This window comes from Scyliorhinus canicula, chromosome 6 (assembly GCF_902713615.1).
Source record: "Scyliorhinus canicula chromosome 6, sScyCan1.1, whole genome shotgun sequence".
Taxonomy (NCBI): domain Eukaryota; kingdom Metazoa; phylum Chordata; class Chondrichthyes; order Carcharhiniformes; family Scyliorhinidae; genus Scyliorhinus; species Scyliorhinus canicula.
Window position 1 is genome coordinate 190,605,407 of NC_052151.1, and position 26,433 is coordinate 190,631,839.

The 26,433-nt window shown below is 47.8% G+C and overlaps 1 protein-coding gene across 1 annotated transcript in view; it reads right to left on the reverse strand.

Moving 5' to 3' along the window:
• Positions 1 to 26,433, reverse strand: part of LOC119967970 (collagen alpha-1(XIX) chain) — a 287,876-nt gene that overhangs the window by 174,036 nt on the left and 87,407 nt on the right. Inside the window, exon 9 of the mRNA XM_038801071.1 lies at positions 12,980 to 13,042. Coding sequence (XP_038656999.1) covers positions 12,980 to 13,042 — 63 coding nt within the window. The remainder of the gene's footprint in view (positions 1 to 12,979; positions 13,043 to 26,433) is intronic.

Consider the following 26,433-nt stretch of genomic DNA (forward strand, 5'->3'; position numbering starts at 1 on the left):
CGGGTACGTAGAGGAAGAATTCAGAATGTCCAAATTACCTAACAGTACATCTTTTGGGACTTGTGGGAGGAAACCTGCGCAGACATGGGGAGAACATGCAGACTCCGCACAGAGTGACTCAAGCCGGGAATCAAACCCAGGTCCCTGGCGCTGTGATGCAATCGAGCTAACCACTTTGCTACAATGCTGCCCATAAGGTGAAGTCCATCCGGTCACAGGGATTTGTCAGCCCGCAGTGTGTGGATGCTTCCCTCAGGAAATCTGTTGTGCAGTGAGATTTCATCCAAAGAGAACAGGCTTTTCGAATCCTACCTCCCAGCTAGCCCCCACCACTGCTTAGGCTCCCAATATACATTGCAAAGGGCATTTCTTTTGTCGACTGGATGAGCGTTGCTGATCATCCTGTCATCGAGAAATATTACTTCAAGTGAATTCCTGCTACAGAATCTTTGGGACACAAGAGTTTCCTCTGAAAATGTAAAAAAAAAAGCAGCTGTTGTTTTATATTTATATATAGAGATAGATAAAGGGTTAATAACTACCTCATAGTGTAAGACAACCACTAGATGGCAGCACTAGATTCATATATAAATATGTGAACTCAAAGGACCTTGGGTGTCGAGCGACTAGATAGCAGTGTGTTAGAAAGTTAGATATTAGCATAGTTAGCACGTGTAGTTAAATGTAGTTAATACTCTATTCTAAATTACTCGATCACTAGTTATAGTTCTGTAACAATGAACCATTCGTTATTCATTAATCCCATTTTGCTTTGAGCTAAAGATCGGTGGTTTCTTGAGAATTACACCATCAGACCATTCTGGAAATATAAAGTAAAGAATAACGAGATATTACTAACAAGTAATGTAACAGCTGTTTTGCAGGGGGCCAAGCTAGCAGCTGTGTATTGGAAAGGAGGCAATGCATCGGCCAGGATCTCAGTCACTTTTGCACGGCTCCAAAGTGTTGCTCGGAGAGTGAGAGGGGCAAATTGTCAGATTTGTGGAATGATGCACAGATTGGTGGGGCGGGGGAGGGGGGGCGGGGGGTGGGAGAGATGGGAGAAATGGGCAGTGAAGAAGTACCATCCAGTCTTTAATAAAAGGCTGCATTTTAAACTTCTCCTTTGACATTTCGCATGGTTGAGCAGCCACTGAAATCAGTTCGATCACAGAACAGATTTCAAACCCAATTATCCTTTTTCAAAATGGATGTTCTCATTTCTACCTTGATCTCCGAGTCCATTAAGCCACACACAATGGAGGGTCCAATGCATTTCAAATATATTAGCATCTTTAAAAAGACATTAAGCTGCACATTCAAAAGGTGCTGGTTAATTAAATTTCATGAACTGCGTCTAACTTTATCCACATTCTCTGGGAAAAGTCTCACTGGTTATGTGTCAGTTCGATACAATTGATGAATTTTTCAGTGTCTGAATTCACTTCTCTGTTGTCACAGCTCCAGAATCTGTCTGTGATTTTCCTTCGGGCAAGTAGCAATGATTTAGCGGAAAGCAAATGCAAGACTTAGGAATGTTTGCATCAACTAATTTCAGTAGCTTAATGTCCACTCGATACTGCACTTTGCTTGTGGCTATTTTCTGAGGCAGGTACTAGGATAACAGCTGGCAGAGGAAATTGTAAGTTGGCTGTGTCAATGAAAGAAGTTACAGGCAATCTAGTGGTTCAGCCCCTCTTTATCATTGCTGGCTCCACAAATATACTAGTTTTGAAAATTAATTTACGAAATGTGGACATCGCTGGCTCAGCCAGCATTTGTTGCCCATCTCTCGTTGCCATTGAGAAGGCGGTGGCTAGTTGCCTTCTTGAACCGTTGAAATCCCTCAGATGCAGGTACGCCCACTGTGCTGTTAGGGAGGGAATTCTACCCAGTGACAATGAAAAAATGGCGACATATTTCGAAGTCAGGGCGGTGAGTGACTTGGAGGGGGAACCTCCCAGGTGGTGGGGTTCCCAGGTATCTGTTGCTCTTGTCCTTCTAGATGGTAGTGGTCGTGGGTTTGGAAGGTGCTGCCCAAGGAACCTTGGCCAATTCCTCAGGGCATCTGTCTGATCTAATTGCATTTTCTTGCTACTTCTTTTGGTAAGAGATGCAAGGGGGAAATATAAAGGAGAAACATTTCTTTGCAGCCTGAAACTCCATGCCAACTAGGGTGGTGGAGGTGGAGACAATTCATGATTTCAAAAGGAAACAGGATGGACACTCGAGGGAAATCAATGACGCAGATGGAGCTGAGGAATGGGATTGATTTGATTGCTCTACCCAGAGCCAGCATGGACCCGCAGGGCTAATTGCCCTGCTGTGCTGCTGCAATGACTCAAGGACACATGAATTAGGCTATTTGTCCCTCGAACCTGCTGTACCACCCAATAAGATCATGACTGATCTGATTGTGACCTTAACTCCACTTTTCAGCCACTGTGGCACCCTGTCTAACTCAACTCTCCACCACTCTTACAATCTGTCTCAATGACGCATTCCATCCTTCAATAACCCTCTAATCAAAATAACTCCTTTATCCCTCCACTTCATTTTCTGGTAACAATCCTGAATCCATGTTCTCCTTTTATTGAAGGTGCCTAGTATTAGAAAGCATCTCTCACTATGCACCCTCCAAAAACCTTACATCATTGTAAAAACCTCTTGTGTCAAATGATTAGTTAAGGCAGGTTTAGTAATCCAGGAGACAGGAAGGTGGTTTAATCAGGTTTATTCTAAATTCAAAACGAAAGCTGCACCCTTCCCGATCAGCACGAGTTTCCCGTCCGGTGTGGGATGGTATTTAAATGCCTTGGTAACCAGTCCCTGCTGGGCGGGGGCCCCCCGCGCCTCCTGTCCGTTACCATGCAAAGCCCTACAGGGAAATAGCGGAGTGATTTCCTGTGGTCCTCATGTGGTCACAGCAGGTATTTACAAAGCATTCACTCTTTGTGTGCGCATCTTACAGCCAGCAAAGTAAGGATTTCTGGTACTGGCTAGGGAAATATTCTCACTTCAATACCTCATATTGGAATCAAGCATTCTCAGGTCAGGTATAACACAAGAAGAGTAAAGACGGGCTTGCTCAAATCTGTCCAATAATGCCTCTCGATCCCATGCCCAGAAGTAATATCTAAAAATAGCCTTAAGTGAACAAATAACAAACCTAATCCATCAAACATTTACGATTCAGAGTTAATGTATTGAGACATGACATATGGCGAGTGGACGCATTTGAGAGAAATAGGTCATTTATTAAATCGATGATTTCCCAAGCTCTCTTAAACTGGGATTTCCTCACCCCCATATCCATAGAACCCCAGTTAACCTGTACGCCTTTGGACACGAAGGGACAATTTGGCATGAGCACTCGACCTAATCCATGCATCTCTGGACTGTGGGAGGAAACCGGAGCACCTAGAGGAAACCCACGCAGACACGGGGAGAACGTGCAAGCTTCACACAGGCAATCCCCAGAGGCTGGAATTGAACCCAGATCCCTGACGCTGTGAGGCAGCAATGGTGACCACATGAGAAGTGCCGGCCTGCTCCTCCTTTATGGCACCTACCCTCTCCCCGCCCTCCCTGGTAGCATTGAGCCTCGCCCAATGTACATTTTATGCTGGATGCCCATTAATTGGCCAGTCAGCATGAAAGAATGTTCCATGCCCGATTGCAGCCGCAAGCCCACTTCCGGGCCTGCAGAATGCTCGCACCCGATGGGCGAAAAAGTCAGACCCATATGGCTCGTTTTCATTCACATTCATCCCAATTGACTTATTATTTTTGGCTGATGATTATTGTTGTGACTGAGGTTACACTGACTGGCCTGTAGCTGCTGGACTTGCTCTTTTTGAAGAAGGCTGTAAAATTTGCAATTCGCTTGTCCTCTGGTACTACCCATTGATAGGAGAAAGCCCAGAGAGGAAAAACCTGCTCAGTCACAGAGGTTATCATAGAATTTACAGTGCAGAAGGAGGCCATTTGGCCCATCGAGTCTGCACCGGCTCTTGGAAAGAGCACCCTACCCAAGGTCAACACCTCCACCCTATCCCCATAACCTAGTAACCCCACCCAACACAAAGGGCAATCTTGGACACTAAGGGCAATTTAGCATGGCCAATCCACCTAACTTGCACATCTTTGGACTGTAGGAGGAAACCGGAGCACCCGGAGAAAACCCACGCACACAAGGGGAGGATGTGCAAACTCCGCACAGACAGTGTCCCAAGCAGGAATCAAACCTGGGTCCCTGGAGCTGTGAAGCAATTGTGCTATCCACAATGCTACCGTGCTGCCATTCATATGGAACATGGCAGGGGAAGAAAGATTAACAGCATCAAAATATCATTGCGTAAGATATATCAGGTTTAATAACAAAACTAAGAAAACTCAGACCTGCTGAAGCAAATATTTATCTCCAATGCATAAAATGAAAACTGAATGAATGGACAGGTAATCAGTTCCGTCAGATTAGCCCAATGAATGAGGATGTAAATTTATCCCGCTATGTTTGAAATACAAGGGGCGGAATTCTCTCCCCCCCCCCCCCCCCCCCACGCCAGGTGGGAGAATCCCTGGGGCGCCGAGCAAGTCCCGCCATGCCTCCCCGGCACCTGCACGCGATTCTCCCACCCCCCCCCAAACCGGCGCGGCGAGATTCACGGCTGTCCGCTCGGAGAATCGCCGCTCGCCCGTTACAAACTTTATCCGGCCCAGATGGGCCGAGCGGCCTGCCCAACACGACAGGTTCCCGCCGGCACCGTCCACCGTCCACACTTGGTCGCTGCCGGCAGGAACAGCACGGGAACGCTGGGGGGGCCCTCAAAAGGCTTCTGGCCCACGATCGATGCCCACCGATCAGCGGGCCGGCATCTCTGAAGGAGGACCTCTTTTCCTTCGCCACCCCGCAAAATCCACCCGACATTTTTTTCGGGGTGGCCGCAGGGAGGACAGCAACCGCGCATGCACGGGTTGGCGCCGGCCAACCTGCGCATGCACAGGTGACGGCATTTATGCCGCGTAATTTACACGGTGCCGCTTTTACGCAGCACCAAGGCCCGGCACGCGTAAATGACGCGGAGCCGCTCCTAGCCCCTCGGTGGTGGTAGAATAGGAGGCGGGGAGCGGCCTCCGACGCCGGAGTGAAACACTCCGGTTTTCACTCCGGCATCGCGACAGTCTCCCGATGGGAGAATTTCGCCCAAGGTTCCTCTTCGTGTGGGGAAAGAACACTAGATTTGGAATTACACAGCACTGAAGGAGCTCATTCACTGTTGTGTTTGGTTCAAACTTAGGAAGACCTTTCCATTAAGTCCCACCGAAGTGTATTTCCCCCCCATAGACCCACAAATGTTTCCTTCACAAATACATATCCGATTCACGTTATAAAGTAACTGCATCTTCCCCTTCCCCACACCCTTACCTACTCTATCAAAACCCCACATGGACCAGACGAAGGCCAACTGGTTGGAAGTTAAGTCGGGCGGAAGGCCTTCTCTGTGCTCTGGCACTTCAGTCTCCAACACCCCAACCCGAACTCAAACCCCTCATGCCCAACCCAGGGCACTTTGTGCCCCCAACAGCCCCCCGCCCCCACCCCATTTCCCACATACACATATGCCAAGATATGCAGCTCTACCCATTCCCCATGACCCCTCATACTCCTTGTGCCAGCTCATGTCTCTATCCCCTCCATGGCCACCCCTGTACTGTCATGCCAATCCACGCCCCTGTACCCAGCCACAGCACCCTCATTCACCCCCTATGAACTCTCCATCATAGTGAAAGCTTGGAGCCATGGCGGACTCTCCAGTACAGTACTTACTTTCAGATGCAACATTAAACCAAGGCACCATATGACCTCTCAGCTGGATAAGAAAGATTACTTTGAAGAATAGTAGAGATATGCCCGACCCAATATTTATCCCTCACTTCCACAAAAACAAATCATCTAGTCACATTGCAGTTTGTGGGAGTTTGCAGTGTGCAAATTGGCTGCCATTCTTTCTGCATTATAACAGCAACTTAATTACTGTTTGGGAATTCTGATGGTCGGGAAGGGTGCCGTATAAATGCAAGACCGTTCTTTTCCTTCCATTCTTTAACTATCAGTACAAATGGTTTCCACATGTTTTCCAAAAGTGGCGGAATGGATAGCAATAGCATCCAGCTCTGCAGTCCTGGTCCGGACATGGAGGCAAATTGGAATATTGACAGTTGCATGTGGAGAAGCAACAAGGGTGGTTGACAGTCCAAAGTGAAAGAATAAACTCAGTGAATTGGAAGGATGTGTGTTCTGGATGGTCAATGATATAGAAACCAAGTGGCGTGGAAGGGGTGGGGAGGAATTCTGGCTCCTTTCTTGCTGGAGCAGCCAGCTGAAGCATAGATGTGCGGCCATTAGCTAACAGTCAGCATCTGAAAACCGGACACAGATTGCATTTCCCATGAAAGCTCAACATTTTTCAGTAGCCTGGGAGTCCTGGGATCAGGTCAACTGGAGAACGGAATTTTAATTACAGTAGCTAAAATTAAGAGACTGAAATTTCTAAGCTTCAATCAAACATTACTGCCTTGCGCCATTGCATATACAGGGGCACATTTTAAAATGAGCTGATGGTTTCTGACAGTCATAATTTAAGGGCAGAATTCTACAGCCCCGCCGCACAGGGGGCAGAGCTTGGAAATGTGACGGGTCAGTCAAGCTTCCATCCGTACTGGAAAATCGGCCGGCAGGAGAGATTGTAAGATTCTACCCTAAACTGTATTTAATACTTATTGGACAAGACATTACTGAAGAAAATGTGCTGCTGAAATGCAAATTTTTTTTCATAGGATCATTTAATGGTTACATCACAGAAGGAATTCATTTGGCCCATTGTGTCTTGTGCTGACCATCTGCGACAGCAACTCAGCTGGTCCCTTACCCAGGGAGAGAAATCATTGGCTCCGGTTTTCCTCCTCCTGTTTTCAGGCTCCTCATCCTGCGCCACCACCCCCTTCATGAAGGGCAAATGGGTAAAGCATTCCGGGCTGGGCTCCCCATTGGCTGAGGCCGAAATCAGGACAGGCAATTGGGCAGAGAATCGGTCGTGAGGGCAAAATCATGGCTGGCGGCGGGCGCCCGCCAGAATGCCATGTTCCAGTGCATTGACAGCAGCATCAATGCCTTCTGTTCCGCACGTACAATAACATTGCAGCAGGCCAAGGACAGACATGTGAGCAGAGGAGCAGGGTCTTGTGTTAAAATGACAAGCATCTGGAAGGTCAGGGTCCTGAATGTGCACAGACAGACCTGCTGAGATTTTCCAGCCTTCTCTTTTTGGTTTCAGATTCCAGCATCCGCAGTAATTTGCTTTTATCCTGGTATACTGGAGGGCCTCTGCGATGCTCCATCTCGTGGAATTACTGCCGGCATGTTTCACTCGTGGTTTCACGAACCGGGAAACAGGTGCTGTGGCCGAGAGCGAGCGAAAGCACGTTAAAAAGTGCCCAACATCGCCTTAGTTTGCGGACAGTTGAGCCGCTGGCCGGGGGCAGTAGCGGGGGTGGGGGGGTGGGGGGCACAGCCAGGAACTGGGCTGTAGGGTCAGGGTGAACGGGCATGAAATACAGCCCAGTAATGCAGCCATTTGTATGCGAATGCCGCTGACTGCCCACTGTGAACTTGGTGCCATGGATGCCCCCCCAGGCCACCGCACCCCCCCACCACACCCATCCAACAGGATTAAGTCCACGCCAGCGCCATCTTGTTGGCTGTAATGTGTGCGTGGGCGGTGTGGAGTGCTAATACGTGGCTGCAGTTTTGTCAGCCTCTCCACGGTCAATCCCAACTCTCAGACAAATCAGTTACCGTTTTTCATTGGAAGCCAATTTTCCTGTCGTAGAACACCACAGATTCAGTCCCGGTGTTGACACTTGGGACTGGATTCTCCGATTTTCAGGCTATGTCCTCATGCAGGCATGGAAACGGTGGTGTTTTAAGACCGAAAATCCGGCGCAAAACGGCCACCGATCGTCCATTTGGCTGGGGGCTTGCATGCCAGCAGCATGGAGCACCCGGCTCTAGCTGCCGATACGGCCTGGAGAATTGCCGGGTCCATGGCCGTGCATGGAGGCGGCCTGCAGCGGTCATGCCGTGCAACATGGCACCGGCTGGCCACGGTAAAATAGTGCCCCCCTTTGGCCGGCTCACAAGTCCCGGACCACCCCCCCCCCCAACAGTGCCCCCAGCCCCTGACAAAGTCCCCCCTACCCCTGCCCAAGGTTAGGCCCTCCCCGACTGTTGTGGCAGCCGCCATGGCGAGTTCCCGATGGATGATAGCACACGCGACCAGCGCCGTTGGGAACTTGGCCGGTCAGGGCAGAGTATCAGTACGGTGAGTACGGCACTTTGGGGGGGGGGGGGGGGGGGGGGAGCATCGCAAAAGCGGCGCCCCCTCCCCCACCCGATTTGGTCGGAAACAGGTATTCTCCGGTTGATTGCCCAACTCGATTTTGGCAACCGGAGAATTCCGCCCCTAGTCTCTGAAACGGAGAATCCAGCCCTCCGTTCTTCCCGATCTCACTTTCTAGTCTTCGCATGGTTCATTTTAAGTCAAATAACAATGTTTATGTCCCACCATGCAGACTTGTGCCTGAGAGGTTGATGATGGCCAACATCAGTTTGCAATGCAGAAACCAGGCTTCAGGGAGCGAGTATTCGAGGGTAATATCTCAGTGCCCTTATGTAGCTGGTAATCACATTGCCAGCCAGTTAGAATAGCATGGTTTCACTACTACTTAAGAATAATGATCAGAGTTGGAACTTCTATGCCATACTGAGGAAGTGCTGGAGAAGCTCCCTTTCAAATGACTGCCTGTTCCGATAGGATGCTCTGGCATTAATCAAAGAGATGTTTTGATGTCTTGGCCTGGTCAAAGTTAATGAACTAAAACCACTGTAAATGGCCTTCGCTCACTCTCAGTTGGAAACCTTTTCTTGGCAAATTGAATTCTTTCTGTTGACACTGCTCTTGTGCAAATCTTCCTCTCCCTGTGCCAGACTCAGACTGAGCCAAGTGGTAGAAACAACTAAATGTTACAAGTCCTCTGCTAATCTGCAGTCCCCAAGAAGTGCTATTTGGAATAAAAAGCATCACAACCTCCTAACCACGTAGAATAAATTGAATGTACTTCGATTTTTAAAAAAAACGCTTGGCTTCAGGTTGTTTCAGCACAATAGAATTCTGTTCGACACTTCTGACAAAAACTGAAAACATTCAGCATGCAGGAAAGTTAAGAGAAATTGAAAAGGAATTAAAATCAATCAGTTCTGAGGGAAAGGATGGAGTCACAAACAGAGACAAAAAAGACACACAGGGGGAAATGAGGGGCATTGAACACAAACAAGAAATTGCAAAGTTCACCTGCTGCAGCGCACAGCATGTGGGATAGAAACTGGAAGAATTTGAAGCAACTATAGATGTGATACACGAACAGAAACCTGTCGGCAGGTATGGAAAAATAAGCATATTGCGGCCTGCAATATCTCAATGGCAGACAGAATAGGTGAGAATTAATGGAGGGCCAGTAATATCAGCAAAGCAGAGATTGTGCTCTCGAGTGAGAGAACACCAGAGGTTCAGACAAAGGGTCGGATTTTCATGGTCGAGGCAGAAACAGGGAGTCAACTATTTACTAACGTCATGATCATGCCTCCAGTCCTGCAGTGCCCCCCTCCCCCCCTTGTATTTTCATGCCACTAAGTCAGGGACTGGCAGCAGTCAGGTTCCACCACCTGCCAAAGCAGCACAAAGATACAATCAAGGGCTGAAGTGGTGTCAGGCACAAAGGTCAGTCCATGCCTCCTCGGGTCCCATCTTGGTATCACAATAAATGGAGGAAGTCATTTGAGGCGATCTTCAGAAACGCTGTATCAGCTGGCCGAACTCCTACCTGGGAATACGAACCACCATTGCTGATATCATTGCTTGCTAACAGGTTGCTGCCTTGTGAAATTTGACGCAACATGAAGGAGCCCTCATTAATCTCCCAACCTCACTGCATGATCCATTGCTGCCATACAATCCCTGCAGTGCACAAGGCGGCTATTTAGCCCATTGGGTCTGCATCAATTCTCTGAAAGAGCACCCTACCAAGGCCCACTCCCCCGCCCTATCCCACGACTCCACCAAACCTGCACATCTTTGGGCACTAAGGGACTCCCCTGCCCTATCCCACACCCCCACCTAACCAGCACATATTTGGGCACTAATGGGCAATTTTAGCATGGCCAATCCACCTAACCTGGACTGTGGAAGAAAACTGGAGCACCTGGAGGAAACCCACGCAGACACAAGGAGAATGTGCAAACTACACACAGACAGTCACCCAAGGCCGGAATGGAACCCGGGTCTCTGGCACTGTGAGGCAGCAGTGCTAACCACTACTACCACTCAGATACATGGACCCGCTGTGGTACACAGAACTCAGGGCATTCTCCACTCCTTCTCCTTGGTGTTAGTTGTGCCTTTTGCTGCCTGGGGACCCTTCCTCATAGCCCTCGATGCTGCTGCTCCAACTGCTCTGCCTGAATGCCCTGCAGGTGTGAGGGAGCTGCCCCTTTATCCAGTGGCAGGCTTCCTTTTAGAAGGATAGGTTATTCAGGCCTAACTGAAAGGATGTTGGTGGCAGTTTTGCCAGACTGTGCCTTCACAGACTACACTGTGGCCTCCTGCCCCCTCTCTGGTGCGGTATTGTGTGAAGCAAATAATGGCATGATGGGAAAAGTAGTCAAGTTTTCTTGGTACAAGTGAATTTAAACTGATTTCATATAACCTAAGGCACAGAATACACAGAGACAGCATGTCCTGGGAACTGGGTGACTCTGAGAGTCTAGATAAGGCTTGAAACTAGAAGCAGAATACATAACTAGAAACTAGAATACATAACAAGCTGAACAACTATTTCTTCCTGTTCCTAAACAACTTCTTCCCTTTCTTAAAACAAAGACAAGATAATGATATGAAACTCAAGTCCCCTAAAGGTCAGCAAGGTGACGCCATTGTAACGATTATTACTTATGTTTTACTTTCGATCAAATTCCTAACCAAGTTGTATTCATGTTATCTTGATCCTATAATGTATAAGAATCGCCTTCTTTTCTGTAATATCGCAGACTTGGGACGGACTCAGCAGTTTGTAATTGACTGCTTTCCGACTTCAAATCACAGCCATACTGCTAGCAGTCAGTTCTAATTCGGAAATAAAGTTCAGTTTTGCTTACCTAATGAATCATGTTTGTATTTCTCTATCACAGTCAAGACGCGGGGAAAATATAAAATACAACACTGGTGCAGGTCAAGGCCCTTCTCCAAGGCCTCTCTAGACAAAGAGCTGCGAATGTTTCCATACTGGTGAAGTCTTCAAAGTTTTCCCACACTACTGAGGGGCCTCCCGGCATGTTTTCAATGGCACTCCATTAAAATAGCAAGATGACTGCTTCAGCAGTCTTTACAGTGAATGTCCATCGTCTCCTGGTGCACGCGCAGGCCATGAACTGCTCCATTTCCCATCCCAGTGAAATTTGCTGCCCCGTCAGGATGGGAACACCAGGCCCAATAATATCTACCTTCATGGGGTTTGACTATAGAACCTCTAACTGTCAGGGGGAGAGCGAAAAGCAAATCTGGGCAGCACGATAGCACAGTGGTTAGCACAGCACAGTTGCTTCACAGCTCCAGGGTCCCAGGTTCGATTCCAGGCCTGGGTCACTGTCTGTGTGGAGTCTGCACGTTCTCCCAGTGTGTGCGTGGGTTTCCTCCCACAGTCCAAAGATGCGCAGGTTAGTTGGTTTGGCCGTGATAAATTCTCCTTCGTGTCCAAAAAGGATAGGTGGGCTTACTGGGTTACGGGGATAGGGTGGATGCGTGGGCTTAGGTAGGGTGCTCTTTCCAAGGGCCGGTGCAGACTCGATGGACCGAATGGCCTCCTTCTGCATTGTAAATTCTATGATTCTATGAAATCAGTGGGTTGATGAGTACAAATGACAGAATGGTAATGAGAGGGTATTTTAATTACCCACTCAGTGATCAGGAGTGTGAGGTAAGGTGAGGTGGGGGGGGGGGGGGGGCGTGGGTTAAGAGGAAAGCAGAACATTCAGGGTTCATTCTCAAGCATTGTGCTTGTGCCTGACAAGGGAAGAGAGGTTGCTGGATCTAGTTATGAGGAACAAAACACTAAGTAAATAAGTATGAAGGCTAATTACTGCGGATGCTGGAATCTGCAACAAAAATAGAAAACACTGGCCAATCACAGCCAGGTCTGACAGCATCTGTGGAAAGAAAGGGGCTCACGCTTTGAGTCTGGATGACTGTGTCAAAGCTGGAGGTAATTGAGTAAATTATTTCTGAGTGACCATAGGCGATAATGATTAATAGACAAATAAGAATGGAAAAGGTTAGTGGAAAAACAGTGCCAGCAGCACGGTTCAATTCCCGTACCAGTCTCCCCGAACAGGTGCCGGAATGTGGCGACTAGGGACTTTTCACAGTAACTTCATTGAAGCCGACTTGTGACAATAAGCGATTATTATTATTACTGGCCTATATGTGTCTCGAAACCCACAGAAATGTGGTTGACTGTTCAAATGTCCCCACTATGGAAATCAGGCAAAAATGCTGTTCCAGCCAACATTCCCGAAAAAAGAGAAAAAATATATAGCGTAAAGGACATGGAACAAGTGCAGAACAAATAAACATAATTAACAAAAAATGCCAGGGATAATCAATACGGTTGGAAACAAACTATAATTTGTAAAGGTGATTATGGAGTCTGTCGGTACTGTATTACAGAAATGATAAATGTAGCGACAAAGATGGAAAGAGGTTAAGTGCGGGATAAAGGAGGCAAGTATGAAGAGAAAATCTCCAAAAATATAAGATTCCATTTTACTTCAGATTTCAATGTACATAAATGTATATGAAACTTTTACCTTTTCACCTGATGGACCAGAGTCACCTCTTTCACCCTTTTCAGGAGCAATCGGAGCTTCTCCCTAAATTAATGAAACACAAATCTTTACCAAACCTGGAAGAAGAAAGTTAAAGACAGAATGCATGAAGAATGTGCAATAGTTTCAAACAAGCACCTGAATGGAAGCAATAATCTCGGGTGTTTACCCAAGCTGACAGAAACTACCTCACTATTGCCAATAAAACAGGCTAACTGATCAATTCATCTCATTTACATAGAACATACAGTGCTTTCGGCCCATCGAGTCTGCACCGACCCACTTAAGCCCTCACTTCCACCTAACCCCGTAACCCAATTACCCCATCTAACCTTTTTGGTCACCAGGGGCAATTTATCTTGGCCAATCCACCTAACCTGCATTCCTTTGGACAGTGGGAGGAAACCGGAGCACCCGGAAGAAACCCACGCAGACACGGGGAGAACGTGCAGACTCCGCACAGACAGTGACCAGCGGGGAATCGAAGTTAGGACCCTGGCGCTGTGAAGCCACAGTGCTATCCACTTGTGCTACCGTGCTGCCCCTTGTGCTACTGTGCTGCCCATTTGTTGCCTGTGGGACCTTGCTGTGCATAAATTGGCTTCCATGCTTTCCATTGCTATAAAGTCACACTGCTGGTAACTTTGTGGCTCGACTTTGCTGCATTTGCCCACCCTGAGCCAGGGTCCAGCCATATTTAACTACACGGGTATACACCAGCCTGTGACTCACAAGATTGGTTAGAGTTCAGGATCACAGGTTAGACTGGATCACAGGTAGAAATCTTCACATGTTGAATTTATTCACTGTTCCTTTGGATTTTGAAATGACAAACTCCACTATACATACACACATATATAATAAAGATATTGATCAAAATCTGGTTTGGATTCTATGGTTTTGCTACCTGAAAGTCTTAACTGAGTGACCATAAGGCGATAATGATTGGTTGCTTTTCCGAGCAGCAAATTGAACCAGGGAGAAAAAGTTGTTGCCCTTCCGTTACCATTAAACTTTCACATTTTAATATCTGCCTCCAGTCCAAGAAACACTGGATTGAGATAATAATTTGGGGGCCTCACGGTAGCATGGTGGTTAGCATCAATGCTTCACAGCTCCAGGGTCCCAGGTTCGATTCCCGGCTGGGTCACTGTCTGTGTGGAGTCTGCACGTCCTCCCCGTGTGTGCGTGGGTTTCCTCCGGGTGCTCCGGTTTCCTCCCACAGTCCAAAGATGTGCGGGTTAGGTGGATTGGCCATGCTAAATTGCCCGTAGTGTAAGGTTAATGGGGGGATTGTTGGGTTACGGCTATACGGGTTACGTGGGTTAAGTACGGTGATCATTGCTCGGCACAACATTGAGGGCTGAAGGGCCTGTTCTGTGCTGTACTGTTCTATTCTATTCTAATAAGAGCTTAAGAAATAGAAGCAGGAGTAGGCCATTCAGCCCACCAAGCCTGTTCTGCCATTCAATGCAGTCATGGCTGATTTGATTGTGGCCTTAACTCCATGTCCCTGCCTGCCGCTCATAACTCTTATACTCCCTTGCCAATCAGAAGTGTCGCGGGGTCAAATTCCTGGAAGCCCCTCCCTGACAGCACCATGGGTGTACCTGCACCACATGGACTGCAGCAGTTCAAGGCAGAGGCTCAACACTACCTTAAAGGGATGAGAAGGAACAAAAATAAAATCTGCCCAACTCGGCCTCAAGTAGAAGCAATATCTACCCGAGAGAAGAAATTCCTCCTCAACCTTAAGTTTTAAACTGTGTCCTTTTGTGCTAGATTTTCCCAGGAGGAAACATTTTCTCAGCATCCACCCTGTCAAACTCCCTCTTGCTCTTAACACGTTTCAGTAAGGCCACCCCTCATTCTTATCATATCCAATGAATATAAACTCAACGTACTCAACCTTTCCTCATAAGACAAACCTTTCACCCGAGCAATCAGCCTAGCAAACCTTCTCTAAACTGCCTCCAATGCAAGTATATCCTTACACAAGGAGATTATAAACTGCACACTACTGTGGTCTCATCAATGGTCTGCACAGTCACAGCAAGTCTTCCCCATGTTTCTACTTCACCCTCCCCTTGCATTAAACGACAACATTCCACACGTCTTCCTCAGTATTTGCTGTCTCTGCATGCTAATTTTGTGATTCATATACAAGGACAGAGTTCTATGTGCTGCAGGATCCAGATTTTCTGCTCTTCCCATCAAATGGACAACCTCACATTTTCCCACATTATACCCCATCTGCCAATTTCTTCACCACTCACTACTGTCTCCTCGTCACAACTTGCCTTCCCACCCGTCTTTCTAGCGTTAGTAAATTTGCTTATAATACACAGCCCCTTCAACCAAGTCATTAATGGAGATTGTAAAAAGAGTCAAGGTCCCAGCACCGATCCCTGCAGTATTCCACTGGTTACTGCTTGCTGGCCTGAAAATGACTAGTTTCTCCCAACTTTGTTTTCCGTTAGTTAGCCAACCCTTCACCCATGCTAATATATTAACCCACATCATGAGCTCTTCAATTGCGTAGCAACCTTTTATGTGGCACCTTATTAAATATCTTTTTGGAAATCCGTCAGCTCTCATTCACCTGAGCTCTAATAAGTTCCTCCCTAGTTTTTGTCACCAATTTTCAACCAAGGAGCTGGTTTAGCACAGTGGGCTAAATAGCTGGCTTGGAATGTGGCGACTAGGGGCTTTTCACAGTAACTTAATTGAAGCCTACTTGTGACATCTTTTGGAAATCCATCAACTGGTACCCCCTTTATCCACCCCATTTTCGACATAGTCAAAGAATTCTATTACTTGGTATTCGGCTGACTGGCGTGTAGCTTCCTGGTTTCTGTCCTTTCTTGAATAGAAGAGTTATATTTGTGGCTCTGATCAACTGGGACCTTTCAGAATCTAGGGAATTTTGGAAGATTGCAACAATTCACTATCTCTGCAGCTCCTTCATTTAAGACATTAGGATAGAGACAATTAGGTGCAAGAGAGACATCATCCTTTCTTCCCATTCGTTTTCCTAGTATGTTTCCGCTTAGTTATTTGATTGCTTTAATAAGGGCAGGCATAGAAGCAGAAGTAGGTCATTCGGCCCATCAAGTCTGCTCCACCAGTCAATGAGATCATGACTGATCTGATGTGATAATCCTGAACTCCACTTTCCCACCTTGACCCCATAACCCTGAACTCCCTTACTGATTAAAGATCAGCCTAACTCAGCCTTTAACATACTTAATGACCCAGCCTCGACAGTAAAGAATTCCATAGAATCACTACCCTCAGAACAAATCCCTCCTCATCTGTCTTAAATGGTGACTCCCTTACTCAGATTATGCCCTCTGGTCCTGGACTTTCCCACAAGGGGTAACAGCCTCTCAGCATCTACGCTGTCAAGCCCCCTGAGAATCCTAAGGGTCTCAACAAGGTCACCTCTCATTCATCTGAGTTCTAATAGGCGCGATTCTCCGCTGCCCACGACGGGTCGGAGAATAGCGGGAGGGCCTTCCCGACATTTTTCCCGACCTCCCGCTATTCTCCCCCCCCCCCGCCCCCCCACGGCCGCCCCACGACACGAATCGCTGCTCGCCGTTTTTTACGGCGAACAGCGATTCTCCCCTGGCCGATGGGCCGAGTTCCCAGGCCTTTACGGCTGTTTTCACGAACGCAAACACACCTGCTCTCGCCGTTCGTGAAAACGGCCGCAAAGTGCCGTCCCGGACAACCATGGCACCGATTGGCACGGCCGTGCCAAGGGTGGCATGGGCCTGCGATCGGTGGGCATCAATCGCTGGCAGCGGGTCCGATACCCGTGCACTCTTTGTTCCTCCGCCGCCCCGCAGGATCAGTCCACGGGGCGGCTGAGGGGCATGATGGCCCGCGCATGCGCGGGTTTGATGCATATGCGTGATGACGTCATCCGCGCATGCGTGGGTTGGAGCCGTCGAACCCGCGCATGCGCGGCTGACGTCATCGTGCACGTCAGCCGCCGTGACGCTTGGCGCGCGGGCTTAGCAACGGTCGCTAAGGCCGCGATGCCGTGCTTCACGGGGCCGCGCTGCTAGCCCCGCCCCGGGGGGAGAATCGGGTCCCGGGAGGGGGCGTGGAGGCTGCCGTGAAACACGGCCAGTTTCACGGCAGCCTTTACGACTCTCCGCATTTGCGGAGAATCGCGCCCAATAAGTTCCTTCCTAGTTTTTGTCACCAAATTTCAACGAAGGGGCTGGTTTAGCACGGCGGGCTGAATAGCTGGCTTAGAATGTGGCAACTAGGGGCTTTTCACAGTAACTTCATTGAAGCCTACTTGTGACAATAAGTGATTATTATTATTGGGATGCTTATTGTTTTTTCTATTGTGAAGATGGATACAAAATACTTGCTCAAAACCATTGCCATTATTTTACCATTATTAATGTCCCAGTCTCATCCTCCAAGGGATAAACATATACGTGAGCCACTTGTTTCTATTATATACACCTGTAAAAACTGCTTTTACTGTCTATTTTTATATTTTTTGCTGGTTTAGTCTTGTACTCTGATTTCATTCTATATCTTTTTTAGTTGCCTTTTTCTGGTTTCTCGATGTATCCCACTCTTATGGCTAGTCACCAATCTTCACACCGTGATACACATTTTCTTTCAATTTGATAATTGTTCACCTTCCTTTGTTAGACACGGATGGTGCATCCTTTCTCAAAATTTCTCTTCTGTCAATGAAAAGTTATGAAATATCTCCAAATATCTGCCACTACTCCTCTACCATCTATCTTTTAACCCATTTTTCCCACTGTGCCGGTCACGGGCATTCTCCGGCCTGGCCCCAGGCTGAGAGAATCCCGCCCATGATCCTTTATTAACATAGCACCCCCACCTCATTTTTCTTTCTTCCTGTCCGTTCAGAAGTGCCCAAAATCCTAATTATTCTATTCCCATCTTCGATCACCTTGCAACTGTACATTGTAATGACCATCATATCACACTCATTTATTTTGATTGGTGCCACTTTAATTCTGTCTTTTTAATTTTTTCTGACTCGGACACTATTTGCCGGTGTACTCTTATGTTGGAAAACTCCATCCCTTCCTGTCAAACTGATTATTGTCCAGAACAATACCTTGAAATTTTGGGTTGCCCATTTAACTTTCCAAATCTCCCCACAATGAACTCTGTCCACTGTTTAAGTTAAAGACCTCTCTACGCCTCTAATTATATGATTCATCAGGACACTGGTCCCAGTGTGGTTCGGATGAAGACCATCCCAATGCCACAGCTCCCCTCCCGTGTCTCCCTGCTCCCCCTCCCCCCAGTATTATCGCCTCCTTAGCAGATAGGAGACAATTTTGCATTCAACATGCGCCATTGGCGCGATCTTCCCAAAAGAGAACGCGCGACGACGCAGAATAGCCGAGCAGAAACTTATGGCCAAGTTCTGCACACATGAGTACGGCCTCAACCGGGACCTGAGTTACATGTCGCATTACATTGACCCCCCCCCCCCCCCCCCCTCCCCCCCCCCCCCCCCCCCCCACCAGCTGGCCTGTGCTTGCAAAATCCTACCAACTGTCTTGGCTTGAGACAATTCACACCTCTAACCTGCGGTTACTCCCTACCTCTGGATCTGTAAAGACTTAATTACCTGCTAATGCTCGCATTCAAAGCATTGTCTTGCATCTTTGAATTTGTCTATATATATGTTTCTGGAACGTACCTCTTCATTCACCTGAGGAAGGAGCAGCGCTCCGAAAGCTAGTGTTTGAAACAAACCTGTTGGACTTTAACCTGGTGTTGTAAGGCTTCTTACTGTTCCCAAAAGAGAACAAAGTTCCCCAGCGAGCATGTGTAGTCATGTTTTTGCCATCACTCGCCAAGGAACACAACTATTCAACGTGATTCACTTCAAATAAGGGGCCTAAACAGGGAATGCGCGGCCGAGGCTACACACTCACCAGAACTTACCGTTGTAGCGAGACCAGGACGCCATTTAAAAATGACACCCCAATGTCAGAGTACCACAAAACAATCCCCAACCTCCCCCCGCCCGAATGCAACACTGAGGGGGGGGGGGGGGGGGTTCCCAATCTGGCACTGCCCCCGAGGCACCTTGGCAGTGCTGCCAGTCAGCACTGCCAGGATACCCAGCCCAAAGGGCATGCAGCTGGGGTTCCCCACTCCCCTTGGACACCCCCACGGTGCCATTCCTTCTGGTCCACATTTGTGGGGACCAGTACCAAATAGCGCTTGCCCGAGGTGAAAGAGGTGAAGGGATTGAATTCCAAAGACTCAGGTACCTTGGGAATTGGCACATTAGAGTGAGGCTTACTGCCTTCCTACAACATGCAGATTTGCCAAAATCTGATCCCGCCCATTGTGGATGGGATTGTGTGGAATCTTGCAAGAGCCGGGAAAATCCCAGGAGTGGGGTCTCCGGTTTTCACCGGCCATGCTGCGCTGCGGCGAGCTGCTTTTCTGGTGCAGTGTGGCTGGGAGATCGTGTCCCATGTGTACACATTTGTGGTGAACTGTGCTCAGAAGTGATTATTTAACATCCCAAGACATCAAACTAAATCATACAGCGCTCAAACAAAGTTAATTTCTGAATATTTAGTTACCTTCTCAATATAAGCACTCGGCGGACATTAAAAGTATTCAGAGTTGTGAGGAGGGATCACAACAGGTTTCAGAGATCAGGGCCGGGATTCTCCCCTACCCGGCGGGGCGGGGGTCCCGGCGTGACGGAGTGGCATGAACCACTCCGGAGTTGGGCCGCCCCAAAGACGTCTCTGCACCTTTAACGGCCAAGCCCTCACATTGAGGGGCTAGGCCCGTGCCGGAGTGGTTGGCGCTCCGCCGGCTGGCGTGAACGGCCTTTGGCACCACGCCAGCTGGGGCCGAAAGGACTTCGCCGGCCGGCGTACGTCCGTGCATGCGCCGGAGCATCAGCGGCTGCTGACATCATCCCCGCGCATGCGCAGGGGAGGGGGTCACTTCCGCCTCCGCCGTGGTGAAGACCATGGCGAAGGCGGAAGGAAAAGAGTGACCCCACGGCACAGGCCCGCCAGCTGACTGGCGGGCCCCGATCGCAGGCCAGGCCACCGTGGGGGCATCCCCCGGAGCCAGATCTCCCCGCTCTCCCTCCCCCCCCTCCCCCCCCTCCAGGACCCCGGAGCCCGCCCGCGCCGCCAGTTCCGCCGGTCAGGTAGGTGTTTTGATTCCCGCCGGCGGGAGAGGCTTGACAGCGGCGGGACTTCGGCCCATCACGGGCCGGAGAATCGCCGAGGGGGGACCCGCCGACTGGCGCGGCGTGATTCCCGCCCCCGCCGAATCTCTGGTGGTGGAGAATTCGGGACACGGCGAGGGCGGGATTGACGGCAGCCCACGGCGATTCTCCGACCCGGCAGGGGGACGGAGAATCCTGCCCCTGTTGTTATGAACAATATCGTCACATGCATTTTTTTCTAAATCTCAGCTGATGTAAATATGTTATGCAGCAATTGTATCGCACACACTCACCTAGAGCCCAATGAGGCTCACTACAATTTCTGAATTTTAGCACAAGAGAGATTACCAGAAGTATCAGCAGCATTGCTGTCCTCAATGGTGGCGAATCACTGTGTTCACCCCAATTGGAAAAGGAAAATCCTGGCTTTAACAAGATAGTCAGTGAACCATTCTACCTTCTACATACATGTGCGGGCACAAGCTCAGATAATAGGATGGTTTTAACTGCGGCAATAAAATATTTTCACTTCTGGAACCACAACGCGAGTGATCAGCCAGTAGCGAGAATACAAGCAAGACTATTTTATGCACTGGATGAATCAATGGACACAGCAAACATTTCAAAACCTATGTAAGGTAGGAAAACAATCATATCATTGTGTCATAGAATTTACTGTGCAGAAGGAGACCACTCGGCCCATCGACTCTGCACCGGCCCTTGGAAAGAGCACCCCACTCAAGCCCACGCCTCCACCCTATCCCCGTAGCCCAGTAACCCCACCTAACCTTTTTTGGACACTAAGGACAATTTTATCCACCTAACCTGCACATCTTTGGACGGTGGGAGGAAACAGGAGCACCCAGAGGAAACCCACGCAGACACGGGGACAGTGACCCAAGCCAGGAACGTGGGACCCTGGAGCTGTGAAGCAACTGTGCTAACCACTGTGTTACCATGCTGGAGAGAGGCATGAGAACTTTCTCTTCTATAAATTACTGCCCACACGCTCAGCTGCACAGGCTATTTTTGACATGTTGAACAATTTCATAATTCAAAATGGGATTGATAGGGCAAAACATGTAGGAGTTAGCTCGTAAGGCGCCCATGCGAGGTTAGTCCAACACACCGGGATTGTTACCCTAGCAACATCCATTCACTGCTGCATCCACAGGGATGTGTTAGCCGCAAAGAAAATGCCTGCTGATCTCAGGACCGTTTTGGAGGAAGTAGTTAAAACAATGAATTCTATCAAGGCTTGTCCACTGAATTCACCAATATTTGTAGCTCCATGCGACTATGGGCAATGATCACCATCACAATGCGATCCACTGGCTCTCCTGAGCAAAGATACACGTCTTTTCCAGTGGTATGATAAAGTGAGAGTTTTTTTACTTGACTCAATTTTTTAACTCTCACGCGCTTCAGTGATTTTCAGTGGCTGCCAGACATTTTTGGTCACTTATTTTGACTCCTCAGGGAAACTCATTGAATCATAGAGTCCATACAGTGCAGAAGGAGGCCATTCAGCCCATCAAGTCTGAACTGACGCTTGGAAAGAGCACCGTAGTTTGTAGTGGTAGAGCTAGGAGGCCAGGCATGTTGAGGATCACTGAGGGCATCTGGGAGGTGTAGGTAGCGGGTGGGGATGGGGTTAGTACCACTGGGAGTGGTGTACTGTACAGCACATTAAACTCCTTTTTGCACAACCATTAGGATGCCTCTGTCACTTTCTTCCACTTTGCAGGCTGATTCCCGAACCCTTTGGCCATCTCTCCAGGCATCACCCCTCCCCGTAGCACTCACCCACCCTCCGGCCGTGGACATGCCCAAAGAGCTGTATCCCACTGGCTGTTCAGATGTTCCGTGTGTAATGTCATCTCTCACAGTGTTCAAGCACGTGTCCAGGCATCAAGGTGTGTTTGGGATGCTATGCAATGACCCCCCACATGCTACATGGCTGACCACCCACGGGAATCCACTTGGCATCTGTGATGTTCTCACTTAACCACAATTGCCAATTCCCAATCCCAATAGCCTTCAGCCATGCATCCAGAGGCTTCAGCGGTTGGTGGAGGTGTCGGCAATTGGTGGAGCAGATGGGCAGGGACAAGAGTTGCCCCAGGAACAAGTAAACACGATCCAGGATTGATATGGTGGTGCGAACAGTTGCCCCCCCCCCCCCCCCCCCCCCCCGTGCCCCCTGTTTTGTTATGCTCTTGACGTAGCATAAGCTGCTTCCTTGATGTGCACTCTGACAAAGGAAGGTTCAGACTTGGAGATAGCTTTAACGCATTTATTAAACTGTTAACGATTCTCCTACTTGGATTCGACTCTCCTGTTAATCCTGCTGTAGCTACTCAGACTGACGAACCAGTCTGCTACAATCCACGTGGTAGGTGTCATGTGCTTCAATCAACCCTGTCTGTACTCACTGAGTGTCTCCACTGGAAAGAGGAAGATCATGTGTGCTGTTTCCTTTATATATGGGCTAGTGTAATGCCCTCCTGTGGTAATGTCACCTCTGTGCGTGTCGTGAATGCCCATTGGTCGTGTCCTATCTTACTGATCTATTGGTTGACTGTCTGTCTGTTATGATATCTCTGGTGCTCCCTCTAGTGTCAAGCTAGGTGTAGTGTGTTCACATTAACCCCTTGTGTATTTACAGTGTCCTCGTGTATCTACATTAACCCCTTGTATATTTACAGTGATGCATATCACCACACCCCCTATGGCGGCCCAATGCTCCAAGTCATTTATATGAATTGTAAACAATTGACGCTCCCGCACTGATCCCTGTGGCACACCGCTCATTACATGCCGCCAACCAGAAAAGACCCTTCCTGTTTCACACTCTGGTGAGCCCACCAATCTTTTATCCATATATTACCCCTACACCATGAGCTTTGATTTTCTGCAATAACCTTTGATGCAATGTCTTATTAAATGTCTTCTGGAAATCTAGGTACAGTACATTCACCGGTTCCCCTTTATCCACAACACACGTGACTCCAATAATTTGGTGATGATTTCCCTTCATTGATTTATGTATTTATAAACCTTGGAGACAAGACTTGCGAAAATATCAGATGATTGAATTGCAAATCCTTAGACTTCCATTTTCGACATGACCTTGTCATGTTAAGGCATTGCATGCTATTAAAAAATCCTCTGATTGGTTCAATCAACCAAATCAAACCAAAACGAGGGGGAACTTTTTTTATTTCACTGAATCTCGAGAAATAAACAATTATGTTCATGGGTGATTGAAAATCGCACATCCAGGATTTATCCAGTGTTGACAACTGTCATTCCTCGGTGCAGATACCAAAACAGGGCTCAAACCTAAGACCTTCCTGCTCTGCATGGGCAATTATTCACTGAGTAAACTCATCGTCCTTTAAGAGTGGACCTGATTGGTTCCGAAGAAAGAGGAAAGGATTTTGAACTGTAAAGTAGAGAGGAATTTCCTTGGGTTTAAGTGCCATTTTTGCCCCTCAGAAACTTGCAAGAATAGGAAGGGTGGGTCAATGGTGTGCCCACAACACCATTTCTGGAGGGGAAAAGCTTAACATCCTTTTTGTGTGTTCATATGTGCAGTGAAATGAGGTGGGCTGGCTGTTCTGTACATTGGCTATCAGATCTAGCCCATATACCCCACACCAGATAATATGGGATCAGTGACCTACAACTAACTGTGGGCACTTTGAACCTTTTGGAGAAGACCTTTATTTTTAAAAGAAGTAAAGACACCGATCTAAAGATGGCTGATTCTGCAAAGTGGCTATTTTCTGGAAAATTCCTACGTAGATACTGACAGATCGACCTGAGACCATGGAATTTTGCACCTGAAAAGATGTCAAGGCCCACTTCAAACAAAAACATTTGAAAGAAAGGTCTGGAAAATGCAAAAGGATGTGCTTTCATCTCCTGCTTTACGGAGACAATAGACTGTTTTGTTCATCAGAAATAAATCTCCGATTGATTTATATCCCAGAATGTGTAAAAAATTCTGAGATGAAAGCAAATGCACTGTGGTTGCAAGAATTGCTCGTTTCCCCCTCCCAGGAATACGCAGAGAAAATGAGTTTAAAACTGACTGGAGATATGTGAGCGACAGTCGCACTGGACAAAGAAGAAATCAAAACAGGTTGCCTCTCTCTCTCTCTTGCTTTCACTTGCTGTAGGCAATTGAGTTTTAGATAACCCTGCAGAGACAGCAAACAAGTGTCTCCAACAGACCTCAAGCCTGCCAAAGTAAGCTCTATTGAAATCATCCAATTTAACAGGGGGCAGGGGGATGGGAACCAGATTAGGAAGTTAGAGGTCAGTAAAGAGGCAGCAACTAAAGCCAGTAAGGTACTAGATAATAAACTCAATGTGACTAAGGGGAGAGTACATAGGGAAGAGATGATGAACGCAAAGGGACAGGTGGTCTGAGGTGCATTTGTTTTAATGCGAGAAGTATACCAGGTAAAGCAGATGAATTTAGGGCTTGGATTAGTACCTGGGAATATGATGTTATTGGTATTACTGAGACTTGGTTGAGGGAACGGCAACTAACTATCCCAGGGTATAGATGCTGCAGGAGGGATAGAGAGGGAGGTAAAAGGGGTGGAGGAGTGCATTACTGGTCCGAGATGATACCACAGCTGTGATTAAGGAGGGCACGATGGAGGATTCAAGCACTGAGGCAATATGGGTAGAACTAAGAAATAGGATGGGTGCAGTAACATTGTTGGGACTTTACTACAGGCCTCCCAAAAGCGAGCGTGAAATAGAGATTCAAATAGGTAGACAGATTATAGAAAAATGTAGGAGCAATAGGATGGTCGTGATGGGAGATTTTAACTTCCCCAACATTGAATGGGACTCATGTAGTGTTGGCGGCGTAGATGGAGCAGAATTTGTAAGGATCTTCCAGGAGAGTTTTTGAGAGCAGTATGTAAATAGTCCAACTCGGGAAGGGGCCATACTGGACCTGGTTCATCTGGTTTTAGTCGGGAATAGCGATCACAATTCCGTAAATTTTAGAATACTCATGGACAAAGATGAGAGTGGTCCGAAAGGAAGAGTACTAAACTGGAGAAAGGCAGAGTATAACAAAACTCGGCAGGAGCTAGGGAATGTGGATTGGGAGCAGCTGTTTAAGGGTAAATCCACATTTGAAATGAGGGAGTCTTTTAAGGAAAAGTTGATTAGAGTGCAGGACAAACATGTCCCTGTGAAAATGAGGGATAGAAATGGCAAGATTAGGGAACCATGGATGACGGGTGGAATTGTGAGACTAGCCAAGATGAAAAAGGAAGCATACATAAGATCTCGGCGACTTAAAACTGATGAAGCTTTGGAGGAATATTGGGAAAGTCGGACAAATCTCAAACACACAATAAAGAGGGCTAAAAGGGGTCATGAAATATCTTTGGCTAACAGGGTTAAGGAAAATCCCAAAGCCTTTTATTCGTATATAAGGAGCAAGAGGGTAACTAGAGAAAAGATTGGCCAACTCAAAGACAAAAGTGGGAATTTATGTGTAGAGTCAGAGGAAATGGGTGAGATTCTTAATGAGTACTTTGCATCGGAATTCACCAAGGAGAGGGACATGAAGGATGTTGAGGCTAGGGATGGATGTTTAAATACTCTAGGTCATGTCAGCATAAGGAAGGGGGAAGTTTTGGGTATTCTAAAAGGCATTAAGGTGGACAAGTACTCAGGTCCGGATGGGATCTATCCCAGGTTACTGATAGATAGGTCATGAAATATCTTTGGCTAACAGGGTTAAGGAAAATCCCAAAGCATTTTATTCATATGTAAGGAGAAAGAGGGTAACTAGAGAAAGGATTGGCCCACTTAAAGACAAAAGAGTGAATTTATGCGTGGACTCAGAGGAAATGGGTGAGATTCTTAATGAGTACTTTGCATCGGTATTCACAAAGGAGTGGGACAAGACGGATGTTGAGGCTAGGTATGGATGTTTAAATACTCTCGGTCAAGTTGTCATACGGAAGGGGGAAGTTTTGGGTGCTCTAAAAGACATTAAGGTGGACAAGTCCCCAGGACCAGATGGGATCTATCCCAGGTTACTGAGGGAAGCGAGGGTCGAAATATCTGGGGCCTTAACAGATATCTTTGCAGCATCCTTGAGCACGGGTGAGGTCCCGGAGGACTGGAGAATTGCTAATGTTGTCCCTTTGTTTAAGAAGGGTAG